Raw genomic sequence first — 11,504 nt, 5'->3', positions numbered from 1 at the left:
TTACTCAAATTAAAACTGCTACTCCCCTTGAACAAATATCAGTCTGTCAGATCACTGCAGTGTGTGAAGACATGAGAGAGCAAATCAAAAGGAAATGTTTCTTTCATTTTGTGATTCCCACAATCCATCCACATCACTTTCTTTCTGTTTTAAAGAGAAGACAGACAGCATGGCACCATGTTGTGAAATCAATTAATAAAAGAGAAGTGAATGGATTGTATTCAAGCTGCCAGACCATATACAGCCCTTATTTATAGTAAGTTCATTTCTCATATATATTGGCACTTCAGTAGCTTTACAGTAAGTAAAGGCTCCTCTTACGATGGCTAGCAATCATAAGGAGAATTTCTCCACTAGTTTCCAGCGTCAGCCAGTATAAAAGAGTCTTACTGGTCAAGAAACTAATAGAGCTTGCACAACCTTCACTAAAGAATTGCAAGCAGCTATTTCTCATACTGAGATCATTGCAGGACAAAAGAAAAATAGGGTTTTCAGAGATCAGTGCAGCAAGCACTCAGGACTTCAGTGTTTGAACTGTTAGCAACCCAGGCTAAGAGCTGCAACTTCATGAGAAAGGCTGATTTGAAGTCCATTCTATAACCCTGTACTGCTTTTAGCTGGCTGTCAGCCTGAAATTGAGCAAATGCTGCCATGCACAATGCATTTACTCTCTGCTGCAGCAGCAGCTTCTCAATCTGGGAGAGCAGCAAAATGATGAGAGAGGAGCAGAAGGTAGGAGAAAAAAGAAAAAGGTATCAATGCAGGAAAAGTTAGATACCACACACTAGGTTTTTCAGAATATTTTTTACAGTTTCCTTTGTGTACCATTTCCACCCTGTCAGTAGGGACAAAGGACAAAAGATGAACTGAGGCAGCCTCACTGATGGGACAAGAAGGGTAGATTCTCTGTCTTTATTCAGCATCAGAAACAGAAGGGAACAAGATAAGAAAGTTACAAGTTCTCAATTTCTGGAAAAATCTCTGCAGTCATATCTTGGTCTCACAGCACTGCAAATACAAATAAGTAGTAAACATCTTTCAGTGCAGGTAACACTATGTATGGGCAACAGCTACCAGGTCAGCAAACATTCCAGGAACAGTGAGAAAAAAAATACTGCAACGCAGCTATCCCCTTTGAAGAAAAATAGAAGTAAAATTATCTCAACCACAAAATGATCCTGAAGCAGGAGAAAAAACAGGCCAAGTGCCAGATCTCCTCTCTGCTCTGATCCCTGAGGCTGAGCCTACTGAAACATCTGGGAATTAATTCTGCAGATTGAAAGTAATTGGCACAGTTACTGGAAACTGTTGCTATGGAACAGGAGGGTGATTTTGTGCCTACACATTATTAGAGGAACCTATAAAAGATGAAAGAAGAGGCTTGCTTCCTAAACTATATGATTAGAGTTTCCAAACACTCTTCATCATGATGATAAAGTAGATGTCTGTGTCGATTGAAGCGCTGACTCCGGCATAGTAGCTCATGAATTCTTCTGTTGTGATCTGAGACAGAGAAATTAAGAATAGGAAAATGAACCTTGGCTTTTATTTAATGCTGTAAGTCAAAACAACTCATTGAAAAGAACTTTTAATGAAATTGAACATCTGCTATTTCATGTCGTGGCTAACAAAAAGGAATCTAACAGGAGGAATTAAGACACTTAAAATTTCCTTAATTTCACTTTGCTGGAAACGAGAGCTCTTGCACTTCACAACACTTTTATGGAGATGAAACGTGAAGTTTAACTAACCTTACAAGAAAGTTAAAATCACTGCTGCCTAAGAAGACAAATTTTTAATGTACTTTTTTCCAGGGATGCTATAATCTGGTTCGTTGCATAATTATTAATAAACTGGGTGAGGTTTCTGATGTAATTCAGAGACAGCTTGGAACTTTATAACCACCCCTAGAGAGAAAATATCAATGCTCTAAACAAGTTTCCCCTAAAGAAGCAAATATTCTTTCAAATACCTAAGAGTTTTGAATAGCTTTCATGGGTATTTTGAGGTTTTAAAATTACCATAAAAAAATAAATAATCAAATTAACCAAGAGAAAAACTGTGCAGGTCTCTTGTGATGCCTTAACTCTTGAATTTTGTTGGTAATTCTTTGAACAAAGAAAAATTTGAAAAATACAAAACAATATTAAAAAGAAAGAATGGTCAAATACTGGAATCATCTACCCAGGGAGGTGGTGGAGTCACCATCCCTCGATGTGTATAAAAAAAGACTGGATGTGGCGCTTGGTGCCGTGTTCTAGTTGAGGTGTTGGAGCGTGGGTTGGACTCGATGATCTTAAAGGTCTCTTCCAACCTAGAAATTCTGTGATTCTGTGATTCTGTAAAGACATTTAGCTATTAGAGAGTGTCCAAAGGAGGGCCAGGAAGATGGTGGAGGGTCTAGAGGAGAAGTTGTGTGAGGAGTGGCTGAGGTCTCTTGGTCTGTTCAGCCTGGAGGAGACTGAAGGGAAACCCCACTGCAGCTACAACTCCCTAGTCAGGGGAAGAGGAGGGGCAGGCACTGATCCCTGCTCTGTGACAGTGACAGGATCCAAGGGAATGGCCTGAAGTTGTGTCAGGTTTGGGCCGGATACTAGGAAAAGGTTCTTGCCCAGAGGGTGGTTGGGCACTGGAATGGGGTCCCCAGGGCAGTGGTCACAGCACCAGCCTGACAGAGGTCAAGAAATGTTTGGACAATGCTCTCAGGCACATGGGGTGATTTCTGGGTGTGCTGTGCAGGGCTGGGAGTTGGACCTGAAGAACCTGATGGGTTTCTTCTAACTCAGCATATTCTGTGGTTCCATGATATCTGCTCTGATTGCATTGTGTGTTTGAGAACTTAGAAAAACATGACAATAGGGCGAAGTTCCACTTCAGACTGTCCTACCATCACAAGATGATTACAAGCCTCACTAAAACTGCCTACTTCAGAGGCACCCAGCAAGACCACAGTGAAGAGGGCCTTTCTAACAAATGCTCAACCTTGAGACTTTTCTGCTAAATCATTTTAGATATTCAGTATCATTAGTCTTTTCTGATTCAGGAAAGCCACATTTTCCTCTCAGAGGAGAGTAATCACGTGAGCTACTATCAGGATTGCTGACCAAGAGGAGAATGTACAGAGTAACCAGGTACTGAACTCATCAAGGATCAGTTTGGGAACTCATTTAATGTGTTCTTTCATGTATGACCTCAGCACAAAAAACAGGAACATTTTGTTTGAAATTTGCTAGATGTCACCACTGGAAGTGGAAAGGGATAGGTGGCTCTGAACTGGTATCTCTGAGGATGACACTGCAGGAGAGGGGATGGAATTCAGCTCTACTAAGTGCAAAGTCATGCCTAAAGTAGATAAAACCCATCACCTCTACAACAGAGAGCCTGAGTGGTGGGAATAAAGCAAGTGAAGGATTTGGGTGGAGGATTAGACAGGTAGGAGTTACCAGTGCAATGCAGCCCTGGTGAGTGGGAAATGTTTAAGACATTCCACAAAGCACTGATAAAAACTTACAGCCCAGTTTGTTATTATAAACTGCTCAGATTGAGAATATCACCAAGAGAACCACAGAGATACAGGATTGCTCTGAGCTGGTCAACAGATGTAAGTTCAGACCAAACAAGTCTGCAGACACATAACAAGGGGAAAGAGCATGCTTGGCTGAGAGACGGTTGCAGAGCAGATGCATAAGAAGTCCACCACAAAATGTGCCCAGAGTTTGCACCTGAACCAGAGAGTTTAGCCAGAGCCCAGGAAGGGTTCCCAGCTCTGTCCCAGCTCACGGCTCCTCAGGTACAAGCCCGTGGCAGTAGCCCCAGCCCTATTCTCCCTCCAACTCTCTGTAGATAAATCTGTCTCTATTATGGACTGATTTCCAAGTCAAGTGTCTCAGTAATTACACTGGAGAAGAACTAACTGTAAAGTATTTAACAAAGCAGGGAGCCTGCTTTTGAACTGTATCATAGTATTTATTCTCCTAAAAAGTGAAAAATCCCCCATTTTATGTGGATTATGAAAGTCAACAATTTTGTGGAGTAGTCTGAAGATGTACTTAGTGTAATTTATGAAATTCAATTATTAAGACTACAAGCCTTAAGGCAATCTCACAGCCACCCTTGTACCTCCTGAAGAGCCCCTTTGCTTCAGTGTGTGCAAACTAGCTGTATCAAGAATGCTGTGCACAGGTTATGCACTACTTTGATTTCCCATATAAATGTGATGCAAATGGATGTTTGGTACTGCAATTACTCCCCCTCTTAATAACCTAAGTCAAATTCTGAGTCAGATGGTGATTTCATGGCTTGCAATCAGGTGCTTCATTTACCTTCCCATCTTTGTCGTAGGGTGAATCAAAACGATCCAGAAAGGCTCTAAAAACTTGATCTTCTGTCCATTCTCCATTCAGGTATTTGGAATGATATTTTGCATTATAAATCCCACGTAAGTCTTCAATTGTTATAACACCATCTCCAGTCTTGTCTAACTTCTGAAATGCTTGCATGACAATCTCTTTTCTTGCATTAGACATGGGAGGCTGTAAAGAAATATTTACAGAATAATTTTATTTTTGCCAACTACTTGCCCAGCTGCAAATTCAAGTACTTGTTGTTGCTAGTAGCAAAACTTTCAAGGTAGATGGGACAATATACTGGTGAAAGTTTACACTGTCCAAGAGCTAGAAAGGGCAATATGTCCTCAAAAGAGCAATATGATTAAGACTCTTCAGTGTCTACCCATATAGTAGCAAATGGACAATAAGAGAGAAAATATTACCTAGAACACTTTTCTGATCTGCCCATTTTAAATATTTCCAAGAAGAAATTACTAATTACCTGAAGTACTAGTATTTTCTATCTTAATTGTTTAGGCTTCAGCAGAGCAAAGATACTTAAGACAAAATCAATCACTGTGGTGGATTGGAGAAAGTATCCCCTGAATAAGTTCATGCTATATGGAGAAAGTATCCCCTGAATAAGTTCATGTTATAAAGAGATGCATCATAAAATGGCTGACAAAGAAGTGAGAGTAATGGGTTGAACAACACAGGTACCCAGACTGCAGCACAGAAATTTCAGTATCTAAATGAAGGCCACAATTAATTGGAAAAAAAAATCACAACTGTTTATTTGCAAATATTCCATTCTGCTATGTTCTGTTCTGTTGTGCTATATTTTAATCCATTTAATGCAATAACAAAATAAATTCCCAGACTTACTCTCAGTGCAGCAAGAAATTAATCAAAATCAATTGTTCCACTGCCGTCTTTATCAAATATCCGGAAAAGCTCTTGTGCTTCTTCTTTATTGATCACCACAGCAGAGTGACGTAGTCCTCTCAGAAACTCCTTGAAATCAAGGATTCTGCTATTGTTACCATCAATAATCCTAAAAGCTCTGTGGAAAACATGAAATTTGAGGAAAATGCATAGGAAAACATAGAGAATGCTGCAGTGGTTTAGTACAGTACTGGAGTAGAGAGTCACCTTACTGAGATAACATTTCCTCCTTGTTCTGTATTCTGAGGGGGGAAAACAAACCCCCTACACTCATTGGCAGTAGAGATGACTTGTTTACATAGGGCGTATAAATATTACACGTCTGAAGTTAAATGAGGGAAAGGCTGCCATAGTATTCCTGTTCATTATAGCCCTCTGCCTCTGCAAGTAACACGTTTAGATGAAGTTCCAAATTTAGATGAAGTTCTGGTTGGTCACCATCTGGATCCATTTGTGGTGTATGGGGCCTGGGAGGCATTTCAGGGTATGATGCAACACCTTTTTCCTAGGGATGGGATGCTTGCAAAAAAGGTTTTAGGTGCTTCCCATAAACTAGACAGCTAATAGACCATTATAACAAGGGCATCATACCCAAAAGGGAAGGAAGCTTCCAGCATAGCCGCTTCAGCTTAAAATCTCCAGTGCTGAAATACTTAAGATAATTTTAGAAAACACCAAGGAGAGATATATGGTTAATGTTCCCTCCTTTTCTCTGGCAGGAGTTGTTCTGGAAGGACTTTCTTATGATGGATTCACAGTCATCAATCCGTCAAAAGGTCATCAGGTCAGTCCTGTGTCCCAAAACACTTAAAGCCCCAGTGGCAGGCTCTGTGGGTTGTGGCATTTGCACTGAAATGAGAAAACTCAAGAAAACTTGAAAACTTAAGTTTTGGTCCCTATTTAGGGTGTGAGCCTCTTGCAGCGAAAACTATTAGGCTGAATAATGGGTTTGATATCTTGCATACTCACCTGCCAAGTCCTTTGATGCCTGCAGATCCCTTTGCTAAAGCGTGCAGGCAAAGTCTTTCTAAAGGGTTTGTGATTGTGGGCAGGCTTCTTTTTGCTTTCATTGCCATGTCTCGGTCATGCCTTGCTGTGCACATCTGGAAGACCAAAACCAGTGATGTGGCATGGATTCACATTCAGACACAGTGCTGAAACCTGCCTTAATATACAAAGCATCCCAAATTCCTGACTTGCAAACTGCTAGTAGCAACTCTTTCATGAGGACCCATTTTGACCCTCTATTTCATTTTCCTTATATCCTTCTATCAGAAAAGGAAATTGCCAATATAGGTCACTGACCATGAAAGGAGGGCTCGGCAAACCACCCTGTGATTAATCCAGATGCAGACAGGAAACTGTGTGTAAGAAATTTCTGCTTACAGTGTGAGAACACTGTGACAGCTAGCAAGTGCACTCAGGAGTGTGTGACTCCCTCTGTGTCCACAGCATCCTTGCTAAGTCTCTTCCACCTGGCCAGATTTGCAGCTATCTTTTGACCACAGGAAGACAAAAATTACCCTGGCTGGGGACCTTTGCCTTTGATTGACTTTTGTTCCACTGAGGTCCCAGTTCTGCCGAGCAGAGATTTCTCCCATTGCATGACTAAGCAGCAGCAGTCACCTACACATGACACCTACTGCTTTTTTAACACAACTGCAGAACAAATTAATACCTTGCACTTTCATAGTATTTAGCCCCCCTAAATCTGCCCAGGATTTCACATGCTGACCAGAAAGGCCTTCCAGCTTCCCTCAGAGGAAAACAGTGGAATAAAAATAGGGAAAACCAGCTTGTGACTCTGCAGAGCTGCAACAGCACCACCAAGAGAATCATGCCCAGGCTGGCAGAGACCCACTGCTTCTCCCACAGGGATTATTTGTGCTTAGTGCTAAGAAAAGTGGGACTGCCCATGCCCATGCTGATATTTTAGGGCCACAATGAATCCTGGGCATATGCTCAGTCCCGAGACTGCTGTTCCATAGCCTGGCTGATGGGTCTGCAGCAGACCATGAAGACTCCCAAAATATTTTCCAGCCTTTCAAGCATCATGGGATAAAGGCACACAAGAGTCACAGAAGTTACAGCAGAACTCTAGACTCAGAGGGTGACTGGTGCTCTGCTGAGGCTGTGCTGGGATGAGGAGATGAAGCTGAGCAGACCTGTGAGATGCTGTCAGTGCACATGACACTTCCAATCCCATTGTCATTCCATGCTCAGAAGTGCAAATTGTAACAATCAGACAGAACTTCTAAGAAACATGGAATTAAACTATTTCATCTTAACTGTTCATCCACTCCTGTTTACAGAGCATTCGCTATGGCTGCTGGTAATGTCAAATATGCTGAATTTTATAAGCGCTTTAGATTACTCCAGCTGGGCTTGGAAAAACAGAAAAATAAAATGGTTTTGTACTCCCCAAATGGTTTCAGTACTAGCTTAATGTAGAAGTCTAGAGAAGTAAAATATAGAGCATTTTGGCCTTTGCTTCAGACAGAGCAAGCAAAATTCTTCTGGGAACTCATTAACCAGTGACCAGGAAGATCTCACAGCTGTGTGAGATCAGCTGCCAAAAATGTTTTTTACAAACAATGATGGGTCTTTAAAGGGGAAATGTTTAGCTGGAAAGACTTTAAAATACAATGAGGTTACAGAAATACAGTGCAAACTATATTTACATTACACAATAATGTACTAATGCTTACATAGAATATACACTAACTATACATCTACATAAGAGTACATGATCCGAGTGTATCATGGTGCAGTGTGATTCTCTCTACACCATGTTATGTTGTTATGGAGTTCTATAAATACTGAGACCAATGAGGACATAATTCATCTCTACTGCACACTACAAAAATCTACACAAACACATACAACATGAAGAGAGTGTGGCATCTCCTTGCCTTTTCATTTTATTTCTTTTAAAAAGAATGCCTTTTCTTCTTATCTTTGCCCACATGGGCTGCAGAGAAGGGGAGAGTGGGAGACACTTTCTGATGTCCCTTGCTGAGGGATAAGAACAAGGGAAAGTGGCTGTAGGAAAGTGCTGCATTGCACAGTTGTGTTTCTAAAACATGTTTCCCTGCTTTCATAGTTGACAAGGTTGAAAAAACTCTCTGGTTCAACTGTTTACTGAAAACAGGACATGGCAGTAAGCATTTGAGAATCCTTTTTATACATCCAGAAAATACAGAAAACTAGTTAAATATAAAACCTGCTACATGCAAGCTTGGTCTATAGTGACACTTATATCACTTTTTTATTTCTGTTGGCTGCAGGCTTAAGTTTGAGGTAAACACTTCTTAGGCTATATTGTAAGAAAAGAGATTCCAAATCAGTGTGAGGAGGGAGGAATCACAGTTATTCACATGCTCTTTCCTACCCTTTCATTTTTGTCTTGCTCCTTTTTGGTTAATGTGAAGTAATTAAAGATACAGTCAGGGTTTGTTGAATATAACTGTTCTCTGCATACTGTACAAATGTGCTACATCTTAATACCATTAATAAAACAAGAACAGGTCATAAAAGTAATTCCAAATGGTTTTAATTTGTGTATCTCATCCCAGACTATCAGATGTCTCCCTCAGTGAAATTAACCAGCAGTGTTTATTTTAATTTTGAATGCTAGAGAGTTTTGTTTTATTTAACAGCCTAGGCTATGAGCAATTACCCCACGCTGTCAGCATTGTTTATTTCTATAGGTGAGGTTGTGTTGTGCAGGCCAAACAGAAATGATTGCACTTATTCCTAACAAATACACAACCTTAAATTTTAGATTGGATTTTTCCAGAAGAATCTTAGGCTGTTCAGCAACCAGATCCCATTACATTCCTCTGTGGCTGAGGATTAAATCTGGAAAGAGTCAGATTCAGTCTAAGCTCTGCAAGATTTGTTTAGATATTATCCTTCAGCTGAGCCCACCCAAGAGCCTCCCATGAAAATCCTAAAAGCAACTGTGCTATGACAGGCAGAGTCCCATCTGGGTTGCCCAGGCTCTGAAAGTCCCTGTCCTGGCCGGAGACACGAGTGGCACACCACCCACCCTAGAGCGGAAGATCTCAGAATCTAAAAATAGATTAAGTGGCCTAAACTAATTGCACACATTTAGTTTAATTCTTATAATTTCATTGAATCAGTACAAGCACAAAAACTGCAGGAGTATTTGAGAACTGTCTGAACACTTCCTTAAAAATTTGGCTTCCCAGCCTCACTGACCCCTCTGCAGCAGCCTCCCATGTCTCTCTCCATCATGACCAGCATCATCCAGCTTCAACCTTCTGACAGGTGGACATTACTGCAATTGCTCTTTTGCATATATACATATATATTTATAAATATATATATAAATTTATATATCTAAATAAAAAATCAGATTTTAAATTAGATCAAAAAATTAGATTTAAAAATTATATTTAATTTAAATTAATGAAACTACTCTTTGCTGATCAGAGAATCTTACTGTGAGGTAGCAAACAGAAAAAAAAATCCTTTACTGGCAATGCTTTTCCAAACCTGGGGTTTCCACTCAGGACTGGAAGGTGTTCGGGAGTCTTGGATAGTGTTGCACTTCCAGGCTCAAGCAGCAAGTTCAGGTGATAATGGGCTGCAGCCTGACTTCAAACCTTCCTTAACCATCTCGTGTTACCTATTTACACACACGGCTGCCTTGGCCCCCCCTTTTTTGGGAGGCCTGGAGTTTGCCATCTGGTCTCCAAGGTGACACTGTAGGCTGTGGCTGGCCCAACCTGCAATTACGCTGGTTCTCTGGACAATTGTTTTGGTGCTTTGAGAACCTTTTCATTTTATTTCTTTTAAAATAATGCCTTTTCTTCTTATCTTTGCCCACATGGGCTGCAGAGAAGGGGAGAGTGGGAGACACCTTGTGATGTCCCTTGCTGAGGGATAAGACTGAGGGAAAGTGGCTGTGGAAGAAAGTGCTGCATTGCACAGTTGCGTTTCTAAGACATGTTTCCCTGCTTTCATAGTTGATAAGGTTGAAGAAACTCTCTGGTTCATTTGTTTAATGAAAACATAGTAGAAGCATGTAAGTAAAAGACTGTCAGTTGTGGTTCACAAAGGAAAAAACCCTCACCAGCATATATTTTTTTCCTGATGATTAATTGCCACTTTGAAGGCCTGCTGGTGGTTAGAACCTCTGGGGAGATGCTGAGCTGTGTTCATTTGTAAGCAAGAAGAAAGCTGAAAAGGTTAAACACCATATGATGAGGAAAAATTGCTCTCTGCCTAGACACAGCTATTAGCAACTTGGTCTGCAGAAGGTCACAAACATTGTCAGTAAGATAATGTACCACTTTGGTAGGGAATCAAGATGTTGATATATTCCTTAGGGGTAGTAAATAGCCTGTGTGTGTTCCCTGGCCCTCTGGGGCAGCAGCAAGGTGAACATGTAAGATCAAGGCTGATGGCAAAGGCAGCATGTGGAAGTCAGTGTGGGAGCACGTGGGAAATGAATGGAGAGTCCTGTTCTGGCTATGGATGAAACACTGAGCAAGAACAAAAAAGTGCATCGTTTCCTGGCAAAAGGAGAAAATTATTTTAGGCAATTGCTAGACTAATACTATTTGCATCCTGGCAGGCTGCTTATCTCTCATCAGCAGGTACTTCCTGGTACTAAACCGAAGCTTGTGCAAGACTTAGAATATTTTAGATCTCTCATGTGGCAGCTGATTGCACATTAATGCACAAGCAGAGAACAAGGCTTATATAATCATTCACTGATTCAGAAATACTGCCTTTGTGAAAATATAACATCCTTCCATCTACTATCTTTGTTTTGTGAATTGATCTCCAGAGACCTTCTGGGAATGTAGAAGAGATAAAGGGCTATGAACATTATCTGGACTGCTGCCTCTTCACACACTCTGCAAAGACAAAACAGAGGCACTGAGGGCCAGAAAAATGCTTTCCACTGAACAAGTTGGTCCTTGGAATTCAGCCTCCCACCTGAATAAAGAAATTCTTCAAGTGCAGAATTTGCATTGACTTTCAGAGGTTTGCAGCAGATTGAAACAACAGGGATGGGCTCTAGAAAAAAAAAAAAAAATCAATATCTGGATACTCAACTGGGTTCTGCAGCCTTTTCTTCCCTCTGCCAGTGAGCCCAGGGACACACAGACGCACATGAATGTTTAGTCTACACTCCTCTGGAAACTGGACTGTGCCATTTCTGAGATGGTTAATGATTAACCAATCTGAAAAGTT

The 11,504-nt window shown here is 40.8% G+C and overlaps 1 protein-coding gene across 1 annotated transcript; it reads right to left on the bottom strand.

The window, feature by feature from the left end:
- Positions 1 to 985: 985 nt before the first annotated feature.
- Positions 986 to 6,370, bottom strand: CAPSL (calcyphosine like). The gene is given in 4 exon segments (XM_059874104.1): positions 986 to 1,503; positions 4,323 to 4,532; positions 5,214 to 5,391; positions 6,243 to 6,370. Coding segments are annotated over 4 exon segments (597 nt in total). The 5' UTR covers positions 6,350 to 6,370; the 3' UTR covers positions 986 to 1,401.
- Between the last annotated feature and the right edge of the window lie 5,134 nt (positions 6,371 to 11,504).

This window comes from Haemorhous mexicanus, chromosome Z, assembly GCF_027477595.1.
Source record: "Haemorhous mexicanus isolate bHaeMex1 chromosome Z, bHaeMex1.pri, whole genome shotgun sequence".
NCBI classification, from domain to species: domain Eukaryota; kingdom Metazoa; phylum Chordata; class Aves; order Passeriformes; family Fringillidae; genus Haemorhous; species Haemorhous mexicanus.
The sequence above is the reverse complement of the archived record's forward strand: the minus strand, read 5'-3'. Positions and strand labels throughout refer to the sequence as shown.